The sequence below is a fragment of the Silurus meridionalis genome, chromosome 18 (genome assembly GCF_014805685.1).
Source record: "Silurus meridionalis isolate SWU-2019-XX chromosome 18, ASM1480568v1, whole genome shotgun sequence".
NCBI lineage: Eukaryota > Metazoa > Chordata > Actinopteri > Siluriformes > Siluridae > Silurus > Silurus meridionalis.
The window spans coordinates 7,947,816-7,974,170 of NC_060901.1; the positions used below are offsets into that span (position 1 = coordinate 7,947,816).

The 26,355-nt window shown below is 35.1% G+C and overlaps 1 protein-coding gene across 2 annotated transcripts in view; it reads left to right on the forward strand.

Moving 5' to 3' along the window:
* btbd11a (BTB (POZ) domain containing 11a) overlaps positions 1 to 26,355 on the forward strand; it is a 175,892-nt gene that overhangs the window by 129,955 nt on the left and 19,582 nt on the right. For both annotated transcript variants that reach the window (XM_046873443.1, XM_046873444.1), the window contains exons 3-6: positions 9,149 to 9,356; positions 15,964 to 16,116; positions 20,258 to 20,423; positions 24,653 to 24,742. In XM_046873443.1, the coding sequence (XP_046729399.1) occupies positions 9,149 to 9,356; positions 15,964 to 16,116; positions 20,258 to 20,423; positions 24,653 to 24,742 (617 nt within the window). The remainder of the gene's footprint in view (positions 1 to 9,148; positions 9,357 to 15,963; positions 16,117 to 20,257; positions 20,424 to 24,652; positions 24,743 to 26,355) is intronic.

The window sequence follows — 26,355 nt, forward strand, 5'->3', positions numbered from 1 at the left end:
AAAGTGTGAGGTGCCTTGGGAGTCTGGTTCCTCTTATGGTGTCTTCTTCATATGTTTTCAGGGAGGTTTTTTGCTATTATTTCTTCTAGCTATAAAACCATCTACAACTGTGTTTCAACATTTCCAGTGTCAATGTGACATATAATAGTTTATAGTTTTGTAGTTTCTTTCCAAAAAAGCATCTATATTTAAACACTGGAAGGGTAATAAATACCTTATATGTTAGACATCATTTTCTTACATCGTGCAACAGATGGGCTCCTTTTCCTTCACTTTCTCAAGTGCTCTCTGAAAAGTTTTCTTCTCGTGAAAAAGAAAACATTAAGGCAGGTCTGTATTAGTTCTATTATATTACTTCCAATGCATTAGGTTACTAAGCAAGGAAAATAAAACGACAGCTTGTGCTGTTATAGGGAAATAAACCATGCTGAGCTGCTAATATGGCCAGATGCAAGGTGTCCTACATGCTGGAAAAAGTTCTTTCCTAAAGACTACTTCATGTCAACCTTTTTTTTTAAAAACAAAAAAACAGGTCATTCATATTCACCATGAACGAGTCGAGTTGTTGCGACAGAACGATAACAGGTTAGAATGAGCACATAAAGATATAAAAAATGTTAATCTGTAATTTATGGTACATCAAAACCGTGCCTCACACGATCAACATACCCATTGTATATTTTACAGTAATGCACAGTAAATATTTCCATAATATATTATAACAATACTCGTAATGGTTAATGAGTGTATTAGAACATGAATCTATTATACAGATTATGGCCTTATTTAAATATAATTTTTATATATAAAATATTATTATTACTATAAAGTTTATTAAATCAACATGTCTGGTATAAAGCAGCACTGATTAACATAAAAGCATTAGTCCTTTTATTCCAATACCCTTTTAAATGCAGTCCTAATAGATCATACATCCTGCAATAACCAGACAGTCAATCTATCAGCCAAAGATTAGCCGCTGACAAGCATTTTTCTGTAAACACAACTATAGCAAATCACACTCACCTGATGTTTCATATAATGTTGAAACAAGCATTCTGAGATTCGGTGCCATTATTAAAAGGGTAAAAGTATCACAGTTTTAATAACTGTACAGATCAATGTCGGGTATTGACTACTACTCTGAGCTCTAACTGATTTAGTGGATATTGCAGAAGTGTAATGTTCATCATAGGAGACCCCAGATATAACCTTCAAAGAATCCATGGGCCCTATCACACCAGTGAGCCGATGAAAGGCCAGAGAGGAAGGAAAGGCTGCTTTGACTTTGCTTTTCTGGGCTTCTTTGAAGCTCCAGACTATGAAGGATCACACACTAAGACTGGTCTGTTTTCAGCTGTGCTACAGTCCCTTGTTGACACTACTGCATGGCACAAAAGTGCAACAAGCTTCTCCAATTCTAAACACATTGTATTCACGTATTCATTTATTTAATACACAGTTCAATATACAATTATTAGGAGCACACATTAGCAAAATTACCATTTATTAGACTTTATTATTGTTTATTAGTACATTTATATTGTACTTTTTAAGTGTTGATTCAATTCATGCCTGTATGTTGCCTTCCAGTCCCTTTCCAAAGGAACGTATTGCAGACATTTGTTACCCTGGGGTGTAAATATGAGGCTGCCTACATGTAAATTGCACTATGTACAAAAAAAAAGGTGCAAATGGATGTTGACATGCATAAGTCAAGTAATTCATATAAAAAGACATAAGCAGTTATGATATAATTATGCTTTATAATGGGTGTAATAAAAAAGGTTTGAATCCTAAACTGTAAAATGTGTCTGAAAAAAGACATTTTAGCTGGAGGGAGGGGGGGAGAGAGTTGTATGCTAATGGACAAGAAGGAAAAATGGTGTGAAAAGCGAAAAAATGCCTTAGAGATCGCAGTTTTGAAATGGTGCAGCTTAGTTTATTATTGGCTTTTCAAGATCCAACTACCCACATCCAAAATCCAAATACATCAGATTCATTGCTATTTGATGTTGAGAAGCCTCTCCTGGGAGAAAGCCACAAAATGAAGTTTGTGATCTACACCAAGGAATCAAAGGAACTACAGTTTGGAGCCATGTGCTGTGTTCCAATGAGAATGAAATACATTTTTGGGCATAAACGCCATCAGATTGTTTAGTTACACAAGTATAATTAATAAATAAAGTAAACACATTGTAAAGTATGGTGGTGAATCATTGATGCTTTGGGGCTGCTTTGTGGATGTTGATGTGGGATAGAGGATTGATGACACTGTATTCCTTAACAAGGTGTTTTAGCCCAATACCTGTTTAAAGAAGTCTGCCAGGAAGTAAATTATTGTCCATAGTTGGAGCTTTTAAACACAAAAAAAACTGCATACATTCAAAAGTTGTGGTCTGAAATAAAAAATAAAAATGTTCTTCATGGAGGCTTCCAAGGTCTTCTACAAGTGTGTTTAACCTGGTTAGACATGACAAGAAAAGACTGCTCTTATAGTAGATAGTTTTAATTCATTGTAGATGTATCAATAACTTTGAAATCTGTGCCTTGCAAAAGCAAATATACATAGTAGTTTCTGTGTTTAAATACACCTAGACTCATCTGGCTTTTTGTCTAGTTTTAGTGAGTTTGTGCCACTGTAAAGTTTGACAGAAGTGGCACTCAGTGTAGTCTTCTGCTGTTGAAGCCCATCTACCGCAAAGTCCAGTGTGTTATGCATTTTGACATGCATTTTTGCTCACCACAGCTGGAAAGGGTTGTTATTTAAGGTAGTCCAGCCATTCTACCGACTTTTCTCATAAACAAGGCATTTCTGCTGCACACTATAGCCACAGTGACCGAGAACACATTTTTCTTTTGTCTAACATTTGATATGGTCATTAACTACAGCTCTTGAGCTCTATCTGCATGGCATTTACCCTGATCCGCCTCCACAGAACCACCAGAATGATCAGGTGTTTCAATTGAAGTGATCTACAAGTGGACTTATTCATTTTCGTGCCAAAGCATTAAAGCTGCCATACATGCAGTACTGAAGTCGTTACCCAAATGCCATATTTTCTGGAGATACTGTGTTGTAGGTGGTGTGTGATATTATCTGTTAGTCTTCTATAATTAACCACTGCAGTGCTCTGTCTCTCTCATACTGCAGACTTCAGGTGAATGAGCTCAATGCAGCAAATACAATTTACTCGAAGAAAGTACACAGCCTTCTACTGTTAGATTTCTGAATTGATCGATGTGCTGTTAAAGGCTTGTTCGCTTATTTACTGATGTTGGGAGGGAAAAGAAAAATTCTCAGAGCATGGGAAAAATTGTAAACCTTATTTAGCTTTGTTCGACACCTCAGTGTTTTTACGATAGTGAGCCACAAAAGACATTACAGGTATATTTAATAGCATGTATATAACATACAGTTGTATGACATTCCAAAGGTGTTATAACTTTATAATGTTAGATCGAACTCACAAATTCTGTTTGCTAAATAAATAATGATGATGATGATGATTCATAAATTATAATAGTAATTAATTTAATCACTTATTCTGGATAGTAATGTGTTGCAACAAAAACATTTGTCTTTATTTGACCTATTTTACATTGAGCTCTGTTTAGAATGTAAAAAAAGACTCTAACAGGAGGTAAACAACCCTTTTCATGTGTCTTTCTGATGCATATTCTTAAGTTTCTGTATTATGTGAAAATATACAGTGGAAAGTGGATATCAGGTCTCTTAGCTTACACACAGCTGAACAATTCTGGCTCACAGGGATTGCCTTGCCCTTCTGGTGTCATATTCGACGGGGGTGTGATCCGTTCCCCGTAATTACACCAACTATTATTGCATCTTGCACGAGCAAGAGGAAGGAGGGAGATCCACTGAGCTGTTCCTGCTGATTAATGTAGGTATGCAGTGTGGGGGCACTAGGGAACGTCTGGTGCATAATTATTGCAAAGTGCCAACCAGTGTGAACGCTTTCCACCACCCGAATAGCTCCCCCCACCTCCTCACAAACAACACAAACCACAAAAATGATTATACTAAGAAAAGGTACATGTAGAGCAGCTGCATTAGGGTATATATATATATATATATATATATATATATATATATATATATATATATATATATATATATATATATCAGTAAGTAGGTAGATTTGTAAAGAATTAAGCTTTTGTGCTGAAATACAGTACAGACCAAAAGATTGGACACACCTTGTGTGTCCAAACGTTTGGTCTGTACTGTATATATATTATATATACAGTACAGACCAAAAGTTTATATATATTATATATATACAGTACAGACCAAAAGTTTGGACACACCTTCTCATTCAAAGAGTTTTCTTTATTTTCATGACTATGAAAATTGTAGAGTTACACTGAAGGCATCAAAACTATGAATTAACACGTAGAATTATATACATAACAAAAAAGTGTGAAACAACTGAAAATATGTCATATTGTAGGTACTTCAAAGTAGGCATCAAGAGAATTCCAAGAGTGTGCAAAGCAGTAATCTAACCAAAAGTTGGCTACTTTGAAGAACCTACAATATGACATATTTTCAGTTGTTTCACACTTTTTTGTTATGTATATAATTCCACGTGTTAATTCATAGTTTTGATGCCTTCAGTGTGACTCTACAATTTTCATAGTCATAAAAATTAAGAGAAATCTTTGAATGAGAATGTGTGTCCAAACTTTTGGTCTGTACTGTATATGGAACTTGCGTTTTTTTTTTCTTCTTCATTTGTTCTACTTGCTTTGATGTAGCATAATGGAAACCTGTAACACATTCAATTATTGTACAAATATATTCCTTAACGATATTAATGTTTCCTTGTGCTTCTTTTGGTTCCTTGAATAAGACCATAAGACTATTCGGTTTCTTCTTTCTTGTAGATTTCTTCACCCCTACATGCAAAAGGGATTTAGGAATTATAGTTTCACTGATATGAAGCTGTTTGAATAATTCTGATAATTCAAAGTTATATAAATGTATAAATCTGTTCGAATATGCAGTCCCTTATAAGCTTTTATCACCGAAACTCATTAAGATCTGCTAAATCTTAATGCTGACACATGCTATTTCTTTCCAAATTAACAAAACTAAATAAAATACATTACCTGCTAAAACAGGAAACAATCTTACGTACTCTGTGAACAGTAATTACATGGCATTCATTCATTGCAATTATCTCTTAGAACAGCAGCCAGGGGTAAGCTGTATGATGTGCACTAAAGTAGGTCCAGCCTTTACTTTATAGTTAAAAGTTTTATTCTACATTTTTTGTCTATCAGCTTTAACTAATCCACCTCTTTATATCATGATTATGACAGCAGGGCTATAGAAACAATTATTATTATACAGAAATGCAGTATAACAGAGTGCTGCATCACAGGTACAGTATCTAATGAAGCAAGACTTAATGGAATTACTTAAGTAAGAAACCTAATAAAGCCAATTCAACAGGTCTCGTTTCACTGAAGCCGAAACTGCTTCACCCATATACATCATCTCTAACAGAAGCATTGATATTAACCCATAAAATATCCTCTTTTTTTATGCATTTTGGGAATTCTTTCATGCATTATAGTTTTCCTGGTGATTAGAAAATAAGGCAATTTGTTTTCATGGAAATTCAATGGGAAAGAAAACACGGAAGTATAAATGGTTCATGAAGAAGCTTAACTGTTTTGAACTATTTTGCTGATCCTTCCTCGAGATGTCCAACTTTTCTTGAAAAGTCCATTTTGTAAATATGCATCCAAATCAATTTCTTCTCTGCCATTGTGGAGTAAAAAACAGCTTTTAAATCCACACAAATATATTTAAGCTTGTGCAGTTTGCAACAGATGTGGGTTGCGGTAGTGAGCTCTCTGACTGTTTAGTCAAAGGATGTGAAAATGCTGACGTATTTCTATGCCTTCTAGTGGCCCTAGTAGTGACCAAACTGCACTCTCATTGGTTATGGGAACAGCTTCAAACTACATAGATTTGTATCTAACACGAGCCCCACGCTATTCATTTCTGCTGGCCTCACTGCAATACATGATGTCATGCCTGAGATCTGATCAAATGGAAAACCTAACCGAAACTCTGGTGGCACTGCTCCTTGTGCACCAGAGAGAAACGCTATGAAATGAAGAGAATAGAGTTTTGGGAACAATTGAATATACATTCATGGCAAAAATATTTTATAACGTAAGTCAGTGATTCTGATAGAGTTTAGGCCAGCAGAAAAGACCTTGCTGGCCCTGATAACCCTCCACTGGTGTAATATCTTTTTACTATACTGCATTTAGAAAAGCATGTCGTTCCTTGGTACACTGAAGTGAATACATAAATTGCGTTGCATGATAAACCTGTTATATGACAAAAGCATTTCACCATGGTTCTCACTAGAGTTTCAGTGGAGTAAGAGTACTCTGACTGTGTGCCTCTAACATTAGAAAAAAGTTGAATGTACATGTGAATGGACCATTAAGTTGCATCAATTGTTAAAATATACATAATATGGACAAAAATATTGGGTCGACTGACTTTTCCAGCCATATTTGGTTCTCTTAGATCCGTGCATGTACATTTAATATGTATGTACATTCAATAGCAAGTACTGTTGTTCATTTGCTTAAAGTAGTAATGTAAAATGAGTATTTAAGGAGAGTAAATGTGTTTTTACTGAAATGCAGAAATTGTGTACTTCATTAAAGTGCTGGACAATATAACATGTGTACTTTGTTTTGTAGTCAGTGAACTAGAACTTATGATTATATTATTGATTAAACTCAGCTATTAGTTCCCCTTCTGTTGCACCACATAGAAGTCAATAGGTAATATTTCTCCTTCCTTGCTGTAATGTCTGTAATAGTAATAGATATTTTATCGTGTTTGACAGGTTCAATGGCTTGTTTCCAAGGTTACACTTTTGGTTCCCAGTGGAAGGTCACTGTTTTTGAGCTGAACCCTGCTGGAGTAATGAGATCAGGTCTTTCTTCTCTACTGCGCCTGCAGTTACTGACGCCCACCTGTGTGAAAGCTGTTCTGCTACACTGCAACTACATTTCAGTCAAATATGCTATAACTGCAGCTCAGGGGCCATATACTTCACTACTCAAGCCCTATGTGTAGTGCGGTGTTTGAGTAATAAACTGGGTTAAGATTTACAAGCCGGTAGTTGTCAGGTCAGTGCTTAGATCGAAACACTAAATAGCACTTTTCTACCTGATTTGCAGCTCAGCTTAGCTCAGAAAATGACATGCGAGCCTGGATTCTGTTCTTGTTTTTCCCATTGCTAAGTTAATCACACTGCCTGAAGCACCTCTGCTGAATTTTAGTTATCTTTCTAATCTGTATTTCATGTTTGCCAATATAAACGTATAAGTGGAGGAAAAATAGTGCCGATCACTGATTAGGCAAAAACGTATTACAGATTTGTCCTGATTAATGTCTATGGCTGAAATTACTTTTGTGCTAGAGAGTATTTAGTAGTGATGGTCTTCTGCCTTTAAATGAACTGGCAGAATTCGTTAGCAACTTTGCAGTTTCACAGAAAGGTTTATCAGGTTATTATAAAAGTATATATATGAATGAATAACTGATCATCACAGAATTATCTTACAGTTTACAGTGGTCCTGGGGTAGTCTCCTGCTTTGCGTATTAAAGCAAATAAAAAATAAATGTATTAAGGCATAAGTGATATATTGCTGTTTTTTGAGTCACTTACTGTGCATATTATGTCTTATACCTTATATTTTGCCTTGTGAGAAAGACCCATGATACATAAGACACATCAACATTAGTTATTAAAATTAAATAAAGTAATAAAATTAAGTAAAATTGGCAATTTTATAACTTACTGCCTATCATCCTCTTAAGAACTTTTCTTATGTAGTCTATTAAGGCCATACCTTGAGACATCAACTAGTGTGTGTCTAATTATGTATTCAGATTTGCTTCTGTACTATACAGTGCCAATATGTGGTGGGAAAATAGCTGTAAAAATTAATTAAATTATTTAATTAAATTATTTATTTATTTAATTAATTAATTCTTCACATTTAAAAACAGACATTAATGTATCTGTGTGTGGACCTTCCATTCTGTGTCAATGAAAGCATGTGGATATGTGAATGCTTGATTAATCAGAATCGGGCAACAGACTCCAGGCTGCCTGCCACTGCTCCTACTTCTCATTTACTCTCTTTCATGTAGCTTGGAGTCATTGACATTTCACCCTAATGCAGTGGAGGCAAAAAGAGTTGCAGATCCAGCACTCAGGAAACACGCATTTCACCGAGAAGGTTGTTTCTAATTTGAAGAAATGCTGGACATGTTTATGGATTTGTTGTAGTACATGCTAGTAAAAGCAATTGCCCACTAGCTTGTGGTACAGCAGATGTGGTTATGAAGCATTTGCCAAGGCTGGAAAATGAGTGTAGCTCATTGTTGTGCAGCGATTTATTTATTTATTTATTATAATTTTTTCTCTTTCCTTATAGAAGTACATTTGGCTAGGGATCCTTTAACACTCCCACTCTTAACACTTAGAGTCGACGCATTCAAGGCAGCTGAGGATGATTTTGATAAAATACCTGTATAAGCACTGACTAGCGGCACAGCAGCTTTTTTCTTCTTTTTTTTTACCAGTCTTGAATTTTCTTCAAATTGACACACTGGAAAGATCATATTGTGCAGATTTTAGTTTTGATGTGTCCATGCTTGTGTGTATGTGTGTACAGAGGATGTGATATTTAACACTTTGGGAAAGCTGCAGATTTAATTAAAAAACTAATACACATTTTATTTTGATACTTTGTAAACAGTGGGCATAACTCATGATGTCTGTGATGGCAACATCCACCAAAGTGAGTTTAGAATAGAAATATGTGTTGTCCATGTAAATAAATATATACTGCTCTTTAGCTTCTCTTGATATTCTCCCTAAGTCTAATAGTTGTTGACATGGTCTTTTAGGCACCACACTGCAAAATGTCTGTTTTTATTTTCCACAGCTCATTGACAGTAGACGATTTCCCAAAGAGATCATTTCAATTTCCTCTTCTCGCTCAATAAAGTTGATTGCAAACCACAAGCATCAGGGCATTTTGTCTGACCTAGCATGTCACCCCCTACAGGTGATCTGGTGTCTCGCGCCATGCACCATCTCCAGCCCCTTCACATCAAGAGCCCAAGCAATGATACGCCGGTGCACCAGAACTGCGGAGGACCTATACACTGGGAACCTGAGGCTCTGTACACCCTCTGCTACTTCATGCACTGTCCCCAGATAGAGTGGGAGAACCCCAATGTGGAGCCCTCCAAGGTCGCCCTGCATACAGAAAGGTGAGAGCATCTACATAGCAGAGAATCTGAATAAATATTTGTTTTTCAGTGGTGGACAGTAACAAAGTGAATGTAATTCATTATTGTATCTTGTATCTTGTATATATTGTAGCTTTTTCACTATCTGTACTTTACTGAAGTATTTCTAGTTGAGGAGACTTTTGCTTTAACTTCACCACATTTTAAAGTAAAATATCTAAATTTTTACTCATCTACATTTTGCGAAATGAGTCATTTTTTAAATTTATAATTGATATAAATTTAAATTGTAAAATAAGCAGCCAGCCACCAATCAGTCTTGTGACAAAAATGTTAATAGGACATTATAGCCATAATAAATCATAGTTCTTTGCATACTTAAGTACATTTAAAGGCGAATGTTTTTGTACTTTTACTCAAGTGAAAGTATAAAGGGAGCACTTTTACTTTTGCTGGAGTCTTATTTTACCTAGTGTATCTCTACTTTTATTCAAGTACATGGTTTGTGGACTTTATCCACCACCTCTGTTTTAGACTGTATATAAAGTATTTTGGATATCTGTAAAACGACTAAAAAACTAAACCATAAGTCAGTCCAGATGGAAGGTGCTCAATTCACAGTGCTAAATGTGTCTTAATTTGATTTGAAGGCAGTTATGAAACACAGTCAGAGACAGAGAGAGACAGATCATTAAGGTTTCTAATTGTTATGTTGTACAGTAAATCAGCTTCAGGCCTGCTGGTGAGTAGCTAATGGAGTTGAGAGTGCTAATGGAAAGTTTGGCGAGGTGTTCACTGTTCACAAAGAGCTTTGCAGTTGGACATACCCGCCGGGACATTTCAGGATTGATGAGTTTCTCTGATTAAAAAATCCTACCACAAGGGACCCATGTACTACCTGAGAAGTAAAAGCACAGGAATGAGTTACCAGATTCTCCAGAGAACAGCTGCTCAGCTGTCGTTCTCCTCAGGGCTCATTTCATCTGCGGATCACTGTTCCACATAGAGTGCAAAAGATAGGAGGGAAATAGGAGAAAAAGTGAGAGGTAAGAGGAGGCGTATGACAGGTTGGAAGAAGGGAGAGCGAAGACTGTAGGGGTGTGGATTGCTCGTGAGCTACTGATCAAGAAGACGAGGCTGAATTGATGGTGATGGTACATTCAGAAAGGGACTAAATAAGAAAAAAGCACAAGAAAAGCATGTTGAGAGACAAAAACTGTGTGGAGTCCTAGTATGTATTATGTAAAGAATAAAACACCACAGACTTTAGGGTTATCAAACAGGTTCTTACATTGATTTAGAATAGATTTACCTGTCTGTGACTTTGAAGCACCTGTGAATAGTGAAATATGTTTTTGTATCAGTATGTATGATGAATCTGGCTCTTTTAAAATAGACAATAAATCCTTTCAGTGATGACCGAGATTCTCTCCTCTCCTTCAGCAAATCAGTGTTAGAGTCATCAGTGAAACCTCTTAATAAAGACCAACATTTGGTTTTTGTTTTCTTGTTTTTTTTTGTTGTTTTTTTTTTCAATCAGTATATGATTCAATACCAAATCATTTTGTTCATGACTAAGATTATCTCCACTTTTTTAGTGTTTGACAAATGTGAATGCTTGACATCATGACTGAAATTCTCAATCATTTTGTTTATGACCAAGATTCTCTTCTCCCTTATAGCAATTCAGTATTTGAGTCAGTAGTGGATCTTCTTTTTTATGACAGAGATTGTGTCTGGTCTTTCAGCGAGTCAGCATTTGAATCACTAGCGAATCATTTTGGTCCTGACTACAATTTGCTTTTTTTCTTTTCAGTGAGTCCATGTGTGAATTCATGATCGAGTCACGACTGAAATGTACTCATCTCTTTTAGGGAATTGTTTGAGTAATGAATGATTCCTTTTGGTTACTTGATGATTCAAGTAACTGAAAAGAGTGAAAAAGTATCAATAATATTTTGCTGTTAATCTTTACTTATTCCTTCTTGTACTTTCTCTCACTCCATCCAAAATTCCTGTCTATTGCCAAGTTTGATAGATTTTAGATATATACAGTACAGACCAAAAGTTTATATATATTATATATACAGTACAGACCAAAAGTTTATATATATTATATATACAGTACAGACCAAAAGTTTATATATTATATATACACAGTACAGACCAAAAGTTTGGACACACCTTCTCATTCAAAGAGTTTTCTTTATTTTCATGACTATGAAAATTGTAGTCACACTGAAGGCATCAAAACTATGAATTAACACATGTGGAATTATATACATAACAAAAAAGTGAACTGAAAATATGTCATATTGTAGGTTCTTCAAAGTAGGCATCAAGAGAATGCCAAGAGTGTGCAAAGCAGTAATCTAAGCAAAAGGTGGCTACTTTGAAAAACCTACAATATGACATATTTTCAGTTGTTTCACACTTTTTTGTTATGTATATAATTCCACACGTGTTAATTCATAGTTTTGATGCCTTCAGTGTGACTCTACAATTTTCATAATCATAAAAATTAAGAGAACTCTTTGAATGAGAAGGTGTGTCCAAACTTTTGGTCTGTACTGTAGGTTTTCTTCAAATTTAATAGATCCTCAGTGGTCAATCTGTAATTGCTTGGCTGATGTAACACAGAGTAATTAATTTTATAATTAAATATTTATAACTACATTTTCCCTGTGGGTTTCATTTCATGTTTTTTTTTTGAGAAATTCCACGTTATTTGTAAGCATGTAGTTTTGATTTGTCATTTCTAAAGCTTGACATTGATCTGTTTTGTGATCCATTTCCACTTAAAGCCCTGGTGCCTTTCTGTTAGAGATGCCAACGTGTCTCACAGTGGGGGCATCTTGACATCTTTAATCACATTTTGCTCACAGGTATAATTTTGCAGACATCATTTAGTTTGGGATGAAATTCTTCATTAATACATAAATTACCTCTTCAACAGGTGTGTGTGTGTGTGTGTGTGTGTGTGTGTGTGTGTGTGTGTGTGTGTGTGTGTGTTTACGCTAGGGATGTACATGGATATCCAGTTAACTGTTTACATTTGTATTTGTCAACATGAAGTCATTAAAAAAATTAAAATGTTGCTTCGGGCAGTATTTTGATGAAGAGAGGTGTACAAGTTAGATGTGTGCATTGAGGCTAACGAACAGCAGACAAAAAGCAGGCAGTTAAATGTAGCTTGTGGGACAAAATACATTTCCAATACCATGCCTAACTACATCTTACCCCAGACAGCCACTCAAATTTCACTCCAGGTCAATTCTAAAATCTGAAATCTCAAAACATACTTCAAAATATCTTTTTAATTGTTATTGATGACATTTCTATTATATTAGCAGGAATGTTAAAAAAGCATTAGCTAGACAGTTTGATAAGTAAGCCAGTAAGCTAGTACCGTATTTTTCGGACTATAAGCCGCTACTTTTTTTCCGACGTTTTGAACCCCGCGGCTTAAACAACGAAGCGGCTTATTTATGAATTTTCCTGTGTTTTTCCCGGTTTCACAAACTTCAAGCCAAAAAACTGAACCCCATAACATTAGACCAATGAAAAATCCGAAAAGAAACGAAAAAATGCACCTCACCTGTGTTCTGAGCTGCACGGCATCGGGAGAAAAAACAGAAATCATATAAGCACAGACAGTTTCCAAAACTCGTGCTTTTTTATTTTTCTTGGCAACAGCGTTACGGGTTAGTCAAATAAACTTAGAAATGAGCATCAGAAAATAATAAGGACATATTCCTCGGTTTTGCACACATGCAGTAATAGCGTAAAAATGCGACGGCAGGCTATTCCCAAAATGCCGCTCTGCTCTTAAAGGAGACAACATATTTCACCCGTTACACCGTGTAACAGACACTGTCTTTCGTTAAAGCCTGTGTAAAGTTCATTAGTTTCAGTGTAGGCTTATAGACAGGTGCGGCTTATTTATGTTTAAAATAAAAATATTTGTCAAATTCAGTGGGTGCGGCTTATATATGGGTGCGCTTAATAGTCCGGTATAATTACGGTATATTAGTGCATTTTTGATGCCTAGATCAATTTCTTACTGAAGCATGACACATAACTTACACTATATGGACAAACGTTTTTGAACACCTGACCATTAAATTCGTATGTGCTTTTTTAACATTCCATTCCACATTTAGTCTTCATTTGCTGTTTTACTAACCTTCACTTATCAGAAAAGTTGGAACAGGCTTGGGTCTAATAGTTCAAGTGAAGGGAAAATTTAACATTAACATATACAAAAATTATTCTATATAATTGGGTGCCAAGAAAACTAAGCCAGAAACAAGTGTGCTATGTTTTGCCATAAAAATCATTGCATATTAATACATTTCTAAGTATATTATTGTATATCATTAAGACTATTTCTTTACCATCTGGTGAAACCGCTGATATTTTTTCACCATACTTCTAAGAAGAGGAAACTCCCTTCCTCTCGAGTTCTGTTCTCGGGCTTGTTGTAATTCCAGAAATTGAATCAGAATAGAAATATGTGTGTGGATTCAACAGTGTGGTCCGTGTGCATGCATTGCTTTTGAGGGTGGAGATGGGAATAAAGTGGACACGTGTGAGAAGGGCTCGAGGAAGTCTGTAAGGCATGTGGTTTGTTTTGGCGAAGATTAATGGCAGGCTGTCTGGAGGTGGGTAGGTGTCTGGGGAGAAAAGGCTGTTGATTGTGTAAATCTAGCTGTAAAAAACAGGTCATGGAAAACACATTGGAATGAAGAAATGTGAAAATTTGTGCACTGACATTTTATACATTTGGAAATGATTTTTTGAGCATTTCATTTCATTCTTGCTATCTGGGTTATATTATGGAGCGGTGAGCTCTAAAGTCTCCATGATACCTGAATCTACAGTAACAGAGAGAGATTTATATAGCACAAACATTTTTTTTGTCCCGCTTATAGCTCGTGTTTAACTGCCAGTGGGCATGTGCAGAATGTGAAACCCAAAAGATCAACATTTTCACAGTGTTTTCTGGGCAGCGTGTGGGCGAGTAGATACTGCAAAGCTGTTGTGCTGAGGTAATGAACAAATAGCATGAGCCATTTTAGAGCACACTCTTCTGTGTATGTTTAAGCATTCATTGAATAGGTCATCTCCTTCACACACAAGGAATAAGACTCAACAGGGCATACTTTAATAGAAAAATTATTAATAATGGGATAATGGAGTTGATTATTTTGAAATAACAGCACTTCACAAGGTGTTTCGCTCCTCTTACATAACAGAAGTTTGCTGATGATTGCATATTATATAATATATTTATAGTATAGTGACACATTGTACAATGGCAGCAATGTTCTTTGATGATCATCATGCACAAGCTGCCAAATGATAGACATTTTTTGATAGACATCAATTGATTTCAGATGGTGTCTTGGCTTTCCATGCCTTTTCCACCTTCCTTTTTTATGTATTAAATACTTTTTACCCTGTGTCATTTTACATTGTTACACATAACTTAATTTATGGACATCTATGGTTTGATTTCTTTGTGTATGTGTGGATTGCATGGGTTGTTACCAACATCTGGTAAATATTTAATGCCAATAACACCTTAAGAAATATATTTACTGAGAAAAATGGTGACGTGTTTAATACTTATTTTACCCGCTGTGTGTGTGTGTATATATATATATATATATATATATATATATATATATATATATATATATATATATATATATATATATATATAGCTTACGTCTAAGCAAGTAAATGCTTAGTTTGTTATACCTTACCCTTTCTTATTTCATGTTTTCGATTCTTTTCTTGTTTGATCACCTGACATAAGCCTATCTCTGATCCTGATTCTGTCAAATTTTGAATATTTATAGCTTTTCTCATTCAAACACATTAGTTCCTACATTTGCATGTGTCTCACTGCTCATTATAAAACACTGTAGAAATGCCTTAAAATCTGTGCGTTAATACAAAACTTGGAGCTGGGTTTACTGTAAAAGCTGCTGTTATGCAACACCTTCTGGCAAATCAGATTTGAGAATTCTCTCAACTGTGCTTTGGTAAAAAAAATATTGATTATGCAAGATAGTTATTCAGCAAACAATTTTTTTGATCCCGAGCCTCATTTTTGATTACCTGCTGTGCAAACTTTGGATCAGAAATACGATCCATAAGGTCAGTCGAGGACATGCCTTTTTCTCTCAGTAAAATGGAATAACTAAAAAATATAATTACTTTGCTCTGCTTTTCTGCAGAGGTTGCATATTTTGGAATAGGTGTTCGCAATGAAAACAATAACATATATATTCAGTTTCCTCATCTTGACTGAAAACCTCTGACACAGAGAAAATTAAAATCAAATTCAGCACATTTCATATTCATATTCTGGGCTGCACTGATTTGAGGCAGCTTAGTGCCTGTAATTAGTAGCATGTGCAAAAGTCGCTCTTGTATCTGTCATGCAGCTGACCTGTCAGGATTTAGTACCTGGTTTGATTAAATAATTGCCCTTTTTAATTCCAGAATTGTTGTTTTATTTCTCTGCAGTGTGCTAAACTTTGGTTTGTTCATTATTTTCTCGGTACAATTCGATAACCTGATTTCAGCTCCCCTCTGGCTGTTCATTCTCTTCCAGGCCGTTCATCGTTTTACCTCCACTGATGGAGTGGATCCGGGTGGCTGTAGCACACACCGAGCACCGGCTCAGCATTTCTGTAGACAGCGATGATGTGAGACAGGCCGCCAGACTGCTCCTGCCTGGAGTGGACTGTGAACCGCGGCAGCTAAAGTAAGTTGCAGCTCTTGCTTTGGTCTATGTATACACACAGAGTCTATTGAGCCTGAAGTATCACTGCTTTTTATATTGGTTTTGCATTAAGAGGATTGATTTTCAGATAAAAACAATGATCCTACCTCCAATTTTTATATTTACATAATATATGAAAATAAAGCAGCAGATGTTCATTTTTCTTTCTTGATCATTTTTGCTTGGTTGGATCTTAAGTAGAATTTCAAACAATAGGGAATGTTGCAACACTTATTATTAAATATAACAAGCTATGTGTTTTGTGTTATCTTTTTTTTATCAAACACACACTGTGTCTTTATTAAGTTAAACCTCAGCAAGGCTGGCGTGATAATTTAGAATTATTCACATAGTCAGTGTTTTTAACGAAGAGCTTTTCCTGCAGGCAAATTTAATAAAGGAATCAAAAAAAGGAATGTAAGTATGGAATCCGTGTGACAAACGCAAAGTGATGTGGGATATATAAAGTTAATCTGACTGGTTTTTTTTTTTTTGGTTTTTTTTTTAAAATGTCATCTATACAAGTTTCTTGCGTATTATTTCATGGAAGCTATAGTTATACTTAGAAGAATTCATATAACAGGGATTATGACCTGGTACTGCTTTTACCCTTTCAATATTAGGACTTTATAGATCTTCACATGTTAATGGTGACCGATTAGCCTGTAAGACTTAATACTTATCATTCAGTAACTACTATGAGTATAAGGAATGTATGTTTGGCATTCTGACAGGTTCTCTATGGTTTAATCGGTTCAAATTCATTACTGTCAGTATTATACCAATGAAGGGAAACCAGACACAGGGAAACATCATCAGGACATGAATCAATGACAAGAGAAAAGTGGAGACTGAAAACAGAAGCCAAAGCAAAGCAAAAGCATATGGTACAGTTGCGATGGAACACATGATACAAAAAAGCGATACAGATATTATCCTTTAGATTTTTTTCTGCCAATTTTTTGATACCTAGGATTATCAATCAATAAAGATCTGTTTTGTTTTGTAATACTTTCAGCATTGCTTTGGTTTAAAAGCTACAGCCATTTTGCATTTACATCTAACTTCCATCTTGCAAATGTAAGAGAACAAATACACTTACAAACGTTTGTCAAGTGCAGGTTTATAATACAAGCAAATGTCTCATTTTGAATCACTGTGCTAATTATTTCCTATATTGATATTTTATTAGTAAATAGGAGAAGAACGATTTTCATCAAGATGGCGTGTTTTACAATATAGAGTCGATCAAACATTAACAATTTTTGCTGAACTTATCATAAAGCAGACTTTAATTTTCTGAAAGTAACAACTACCAGTAGGTGCATTGGCTATGCTAAATCGCCCCTAGGTGTGAATGAATGTGTGAATGTGGGTGTCTGCAAGACATTAATTCCAGGTTCTATTTGTACCTCATGCACTGTGTTCCTGGGAAAGGCTGACTTGCATGAAACAATTACTGAAGATGAATGAATGACAACCAGTAACCTCAGTATGAGATTTACTGGCATAGTGACACATCCAGCACTATGTAAATGACTTCTGCAGCTTTCACTTAAGAAATGTTTGACAAATGTTCAAATCCTGCCAAATAAACAAAGCTTAGCTTTAGGGCTGTTCTTACACTGGCAGTACTTTGTTGAAATAAAACTTCACTTGAAATCAGTAAGTGCCAGGCTTCCTGTTCAGCACACAGTGGTTTTAATGTTAAGGTTATTAGAGTGCATACAGGCCATTAACTACACAGCAGAGCAACATAAATGCTGATGCTTTTTCTGGTAAACAGGCCGAAAGAAAAGGAGAGATAAAAGAGACTTTAGCTATCAGTGTGGAAAGCTATCTGAAATTGTAAGTACTGTACATGTATCTTTACATGAATTCACAAATTGGTAAATGCATGCAAGTAGATTTTAGTATGTTTATTATAGAATATAAATCAGCATTGTTACTGGTTACCAATTACTGATCACCATCTTTCCAAAAATCTAATCTCTGATAACCAATCACTACAGTTTCCAGAAGTCAATCACTGATCACTATTGTTCACAGATTGACCAATTAATGACTACCATTTATGTCCCACATGCATTTTTTGTCAATTAAAAGTTATTAACTATTCTGCTTATAACGTCTTATAACACATTCTATTAAATTCTATTCTAAAATAAAAAAAAATTTCTTCACACGTTTATAAGCAAATTACTATAACGATTCTACAAATATGCAAATTAGTCTGTGACATCAGCTGCCATTTTTCGAAAGCGGTTTGGTCTACTTTTCCCTGAAACCACCAAAATTGATAAGTTGATAACAAATTCTACACTGATTGAATATAATAAATTAAAACATCCCCACTTTTTTGGTGCCATTTTTGCTGCAAAGGACCAAATAAATATATTCCTTTGTTACCCAAATACAAAACTCACCATACCCTGGGAGAAAAGTTTGGTTTTTTGGTGATTTTCCAGCTGCTTTTCCACTTTGTATAGTCACAGCACAGCACATTTCTCTGAAGACAGCACTCAGAACAAATGCCAGTATGATTTCAGGCAATTGATTTAGCTCAGAGTTTCATTACATTAAATAATGAATCAGCACATTTTTGCTCTGTTTTGGGGAAAAAAAACATGAGGGCACCAAACAGTCTTTTTGAAGATGATGACTATTTGTATTGGCATTCGAAATACCCCTGTATGGTGACCTTGTTAGCATTTAGCTAGCTGATTTACCAGTGTGCGATAGCATTATCTTGATGATTCAGCTGTTATTCAATTTAAGCTAACAATTGCTGATAAAATTTAAAACTCATCACATTCTTATAGATGTATATGTTGGGTACGTCTTCTTCTTAACAACAGGAGCTGTATTACAAAATGTATTCATGATTTAATGAATATTGTGTGTCTTCTTATGAATATTATTGAATAGTTGTCAGCCTTTCAGATAGCGGACTTGAAGAGGTACTATGACACAATTCATTTACAATACAAACATGAGATTTAAGACGTGAGGAAGATCTGCTTCTTATAGAAACTAGCTTGGCTTGATTGAACTACCAGCAAGATACTTGTCTTTTAGGAATATAGATACAGTAAATGTATATTTTTAAATGTAAACAAATTAAAACATCTCTTTATATTATCAAAATATCCAACTCACTTCTTACTTGTCTAGATATGTAGCATCCGGTTTAATCTGAACTGTAATATATTTAGGTATATGTATGTAAAATAAAAAAAACATTTATCAAAATAACTTTATGACTTATCTATACATACTGTATAAAATTATTTTTATTTGACTAGCAAGCTTAGTGTTAACAATTTCATCTAACTAGCCACCTAGCTGCTTTGCTAACTACAGAACAAAATACTTTGGAGTTACTTAAGCTAATGCTATCACAGGTTAATAAAAAGACAGCCATAATTTATGTTGCTTAAATGTTCACCTATTTTTTCATACATGTTGCTGTAAATGAAAAACTTGCTACAGCAAGAAGGATTGAAAATGTACTTGCAGTTCAAAGGGCATAAAAGTTCCAGAAGTCAACTAAAGGGGCTGTTAGTGTAGCATAGAGCTGTTGGTCTGTCAGGTGAATTTGTCACATTGAATTGTTTTAATGGATTTTGATTAGGATTGTTTTAGAAATTATGCCCATTTCCATCAAATTGTAGTATCAGAGTTCATCTCTGATCAGAGGACTCCTTTGAAGGATGGCCAGTGCATTAGCGATTGTATAATTTTATTACAGTTGCGAAAATCACCAGCACCATTATCAAAGATATTACGCCTTTAAATAATTATAAACTGGAATCTAATGACATTTTAATTACAGTAAAAGTGAGCTATTTGCATATAAGTGTCGGAGATAATAAACCCTGTCTACAATAAATATCCAAAATATGATTTCACATGGGTAGTAATGTGACAAATTTTTTTTAATAGCTTGTCAAATAAATCTTTACTGAGAGAATACATTAGATTTTGTTACAGCTAAAGTGATCCCTGACAATAAAGCGCCTGAGAACCCCTGATATAAAACACAGCTGTTTGAGCGTTGCTTCTGCCCAAATATATCTTCTATTGTAACACTGTTCATTACATTAGTACTTGTCTTTTTTAGAGCAGACGATTGCTTCTGTGCCACGCGAAAGCTGGACGCAGCCTCTACAGAGGCCAAGTTTCTGCAGGACCTGGGTTTTCGGATGCTCAATTGTGGCCGCACTGACCTCGTCAAGCAAGCGGTCAATCTTCTGGGACCTGACGGCATAAACAGCATGAGCGAACAGGTCAGATCTGCTGATGCACACAGAAACACATGCTTGACATGACTGCAATGACAAGAACCACAATTGTTTAGTGCTGACTGTTGGCAATTCGTGATATTTTGGTAAACTTGAACACAAACCTGTGGAAACTTCCCTGACACAAAGCATTTCCCATAGTGCCTGCTGCTCTACATGCTGCATTTGCGAGAACTGGATTTTAAAGGCACTGAGGCTGGATAATATGATAGGATAATCTTGATACATTATGTCACAATGCATTTACCTTAGAGATCACTGGTATCATGATTAATATAAATAAAAATACAGAGGTATTTTTCTTTTATAAACACATTATAAATATTGTCTATCAAAGGTATTGTGATACATTTTTTTGCATATCACCCACCTCTATGAGATACACTACAAAAGACGTTTTACCTCCTAGCTTGAAGGTCTTCATGTTGCATCCACAGTTTTGCAAGCAGTCTTTTTGAAGTTGTGTCAGGAATGCTTGACTCTTTTTAGAAAAGCACACTTATATCCCTCCGATCCTTCCAAGCTCCTGTTTGTGTTGGACTTTATTACCACCTGCGGGCCAAATGGAGACCAGCAGTTCATGTCCTGACTCTGGCACTACTCCTCAAAGACTGACAGGGATAAAACCATTTAGACATTGTGGGTTTTTTTATTTTTTTATAGCTTTAACATGTTTATCTTAATAAAGAAAAAATCCAATTTATAAAATTAAATAGCAATAAGGTATATATATTTTGTATATCAGTTGAATTATTTGTTAATTTCTTTCCTATTTTTACTCTGGCTAACAGTTTCCTCCATTGAACTTTGGTCTAAAAGTGGTGCCATTGCCATTGCTTAATCTCCACTTTAAGAGACAATGCACTGTAATCCTCACCTTCTCTCATGTCCTCATCTGTACCCTCTGCTCAAACAGATTAGCTTTAAAGCTGCAACTGTCATGCTCATAGCTCCATCAATGCTAAAAATATTTCCTATTTTATTACGTGCTAAATAGCAGAGTCTCCACCTTAACTCACTGTAATTCAGAGTGTATCTGCATTGCATTTTAAATCTTTAAGTGAGAAAGAAGCTCAAGCTTTTTTCTTTTAAAAATGTAAATCTCACTCATCACTTACGTTTCTGCCGTTTTAATTAGATCTCATTAAACAGCATCATATTTGTTCTAGCAGTGTTCTGAATGAACCACTAACTCAGGAAGAACAAACCTATTGAATTAGTCTACACCTAAACACATCACACAATATATAATACAATATAAATATATTTAATGTGTTTCTGTTGGAGTTTTTCTTTAACAGTACAATACAAATGAAGTCTACTTTAATATTTCTAGTAAAGAATTATTAAAAATAGAAATGTCAAGGGCTATGGTGGCTTTTAATGATGCAGGAAAATTGCAGTTTAATTGAATAAGAGCCATGACCACACACAAGATTCTCTTATTAATAATTGTGTTGTATAATGTAAATGTTTAACTTTTGAAAATCCTGTAGAGGATTTTTATACAACACTGGATATTTTAACACTGATGAAGCAGCAGTACACATTGAGTTATAGAATAACTGAAATCTAAAAGAAAGCCTGAAGCTTCCCATTAACTTCCTATAAATTCCAATCCCTCTGTTTCTCTACTAATGATGATGTTTCTGCACCCACCATTTCCTTTTTCTCCCTCTTTCTATTCCAAACACTCCTACCCAAGAGGCTTTAGTGGAGAGCCTGGCTGTTGAACACAAGCAGAACTTTAGCCCAACTTTTTACAGTTTCACAAATATTCTTTATGTCATTTAATTTAAAGCATGGCCCGCACCCCCTAAATATTATTTGCAGAATTTAACTCTTTGCAACCAGGTTTGATTTGAACCAACTATCAAACCTTTACACCAAAAATTGCCTGCATTTCTAACTGGATTACCAAATCATTTGACAAATTCCGTCATATTCTCAAATTTGTTATAGAAAACTAATAGTTTTGTGATTTATTGTTATATATTGATAACTTTAATAATGTATTGTCTGGCAACCCTGTTTTTTTATTTAAGTAAATACTTTTTACAAAGGTAGAGTACAATTGTCTCACCAGCAAAAGGTTTTGTGTAAATCTCAACTGTTCATCTATGTGATTGGAAAAGTTAGACCCAACAAACCCAGTTTAGTTTTCATTCATCAGGAGATCGAAAATTTGAGTCCTCACGATGGCTGGGAATTCTGAACATGAATAAGAAGGATGGGTTAGATTAGAATTTTTTTTTTTTCTTCATTTATATTTGCCAATAATGGGCGTCTGTTTGCAAATGAATGTGGAAGATGGCAAAAATATTTTCCTCCAAGTGTGTCACACAAACCCCTGTGATGTGCCATAATAAGGAGCTGGAAATGTCGATGTCTGGTTTCACATGTCTCTGAGGAATCACATGTTAGCCTTCATCCTCTGAGTTACTTATCATATAAAAGGGGAAGTCTGGAAAGTGGAGTGAAATTGGCAGGTGAACAAATTGGTGAGAAAATTGGGAAGATCCGAAAAAAAAAGTTTGACCCTCACCTTGGTAGAGAGGCCACATTTTGCCTGGAACAACATGATGTGTGAATCTGAAATATAGATTGAAATATAATATTCACTCATTTTCTTCCATTCACTTATAAATCGAGTTTATTGGTTGCAGTAGTAGGAACAATAAGCTATGCAGTTGCTAAGCTTTTACTTGATATACTCAAGAAAGATGTAAAATAAACAGAGTAACTGCTCTGCTTTGTGTAAACCTCAGGTTATAGGTTCCACTGGTTTAAGCTGATGGTGCAGTCCTGATGTTGAGCCCTGATATGAGTGATTGACACACTGCAGACGTTGCACATACTGTGCTTGTGGTTCAGGTTGCTATAATGGTGTGTATTGTTGAATCCAGCTGGAACTAATTTGAGTTCTCAGTGGGGCAGGGACGAGCTGACTTACAGTGTACAGTGAATTTCTGATTATTTTTATCTGTCTACAGTGAACAAATTATCCATGATGTGTTTATTTCACTTCCTTTATTATCACTACAGCAATTCATACATGCGCCAATTTGTATAATATACAAAACATCATTTTCCACACTAGTTCTTTGATTTTATGTATATCTTCACAAAGTTGGTATCAAACTTAATTGATTGACTGGAATTTTAGATGTATTTTAAGTAAAAGGGAAATGAAAGGTGATGTCTGAAGCATGGTCATCTACAAAAGGTGGGGTTGAGTTTCAAAAGCTGATTCTTACGACCCAATTATTAATGTACTGTAATATTTTATTCTTATTCAAGTCTGTAAGTGTTTTTTCTAATGATTAGATCCATAAAAAAAGGCCAGTCAGCTTTCAGCAGGCATGTGATAAGGTTAACATAACAAAACAAAACACAGTGTTCATTTATTTAGTGTTCTACATCATTTTATAAGAACTATTTCTAGTGAGGTCTATTTGTGGAAGAGTTTGGGCCTCCTCAGATTGCAGGTATAAAGTGAATTGACATTGGATTTATACCGAGTTATCTGAGAGCAAATGTGGAAAACCTTAAAAGAAATAAAATAAAAATCAGTGAAACTGAAAGACATGGTGTTACATCTAACAGTTACAAACTAAGTGATCCATTTGATCTACTCCTGTCTTTTTAAGCACCATGATTTTTTTTTATGAGTCTTGTATCTTGCCGCACTATAAAGTTAGTAGAGTTATTGTGTGCATTTCATCTGACTGCATTTTACGGAACATTAAGAAACACAATACATTATGCCTTTGATATCTAAATATGGAAACGTTTACAACTTTATTTTCTCTCCATTGTGAACATAAATTTAGAGATAATAGGACTTTACTACACATTGTTTGTCAAGTGTCATATCATTTTATTTCAAATGAGGTATGGATTGATTTTGTTTTAATGGTCAATTAACCATTCTATATTAGGTAAAGCAGAGATTATAAAATAGCAATATCTTCAATTGTTCCCTCTTATCAAAAATTCCTGCTTTATAGCTATTATAAATCTTAAAAAATCTAAATGCAAGCTGATTAATTTTATTTGAACATCTTCAGCGTTATGAATAACCATTGTACTTTCATTCCAGTTCATCAGCTCTGTTTTGTCACTGAAATGCAACTACAATTAAACATGTTTCTATTAATCACCTACCTCCCTTCTCATGAGTGTATGCTTGGATATGTATGGTGTGTGTGCAGGGAATGACCCCTCTCATGTACGCATGCGTCCGTGGTGACGAGGCCATGGTACAGATGCTGCTGGACGCAGGGGCCGATATCAATAGCGAGGTCAGTATGCATCAGAGGATGTTAGAAATCGAATCCAGTGTGTCTTTGTAGCTGTACCTTGTTCTCTAGTATCAGTACTTTACGTCTGTTTATGTTCTTCTCTTGCTGTCAGCTTGCCATGTAGAATGTGTCAGTGAAGTCTGTAGTCTTGTCAGTAGTGCTGCATTTAACCCTTTAAACTCTCAGAACCCTCACCAACCTGTACTTATTATTATTGTAGAATGTAACTGTTTTCTATTTGTTTTACTGAACCTTTCACAGAAATTGCTTTGAAATTAGTGGCTAAATGAGTTTAAGGGGTTAAAAGTGTGTCTGCTTAGAACTTGATTATAAAATCAATAAATAAAAGATTTACTTTATTATATGCAAATAAAAATGTATTTCTGTTAGATTTTTTTAAATGTATCCCTAAGTAGACACACTTTTCTTATTCTGTATTGTCAAAGTCAAAAACATGAAGCATCCCATATAGACTGAACCCAGATAACCCAAATTGTATTAAAGCCTGCTTGGCAAATGGAAAAGGCTTCTTGTATTTGACTGTTTTGATTGGTTTGTGGTTTCTTGCAAAGAGAGTGACTCGTGAACAAAATGCCAAGTGCCTGTTCAGCTATGAGCGTTCTTGTTTCATAATGCACTAAAATTTAGAATAAGGCATCTCTGAACTGAAGGTTATTTGTGTGGCAGTCTGGGGAAATGCTTCACTTAGGGAAATGTTGCCATTTTCTTCTATGTATAGCTCTGAAACCCGCAGTCTTTCCTCAAATGATTTTTTTGTTTTTGCATGTCTAGTATTTTACATTTTGTTTAAGACTAAATATGAAAAGGGAGAATATCGTATGTAATGATTTAATTCTAATTTAACACAAACATTATAGCAGCTAAAATCTGATTGATATCGATTACTCTTATTTAGATTTTCACTGACATCTACTGTGGGTGGAAATCACTAGCTAGCACAGTTTAGTGCAAAAATGACCTTTCCCGAATGATCTCTGCATGAAGACAGCCAAGCAAAATTCAAAAAGGTTAAACTAAAAAATGTATAGACTAAAGAAAAAACTATTGGCGCCAAAGCTGATCTATCATACATTTTCCCAGAACACCATATATATGTTATATATAAATTATATATATAATTTACAGGATTTTTCTATGTCAGTATTTATATCTAAAAGTCATGAAATCTTGGGTTTATATAACAATATATGATCAATAAATGAATTTATGCTTGATAGAAAGCACAGCTTAAAGACAACGATATTTAAGCCAATTCAGCTGCTTTTGGCACTTTGCTTATGAGTCACTCCTTATGTGTGTGTCCTCCAACATTTCTGCTTCTCTGCCAATTATCTCTCCTCCAGTCTATCTGTCACTATCTTTAAAACTTGCAAAGAACACAGCAGATTATGGCCAGGTCTCTGGCTAAAACCCTGGGATATGTGTGAGTTATTATACGGAGAGTGAGGAAAGGGAAGGCTAGTTTTCAGCATAAGGGTGGATTTATATTATATAAAAAAATCCTATAAGTCTATTCTTATCTGTCTGAGGTTAGCGCAGTGGTAGGTGGGGGAAAAATCTGGCTCCTACTTTCTGCTCAAACACTCCTCTCA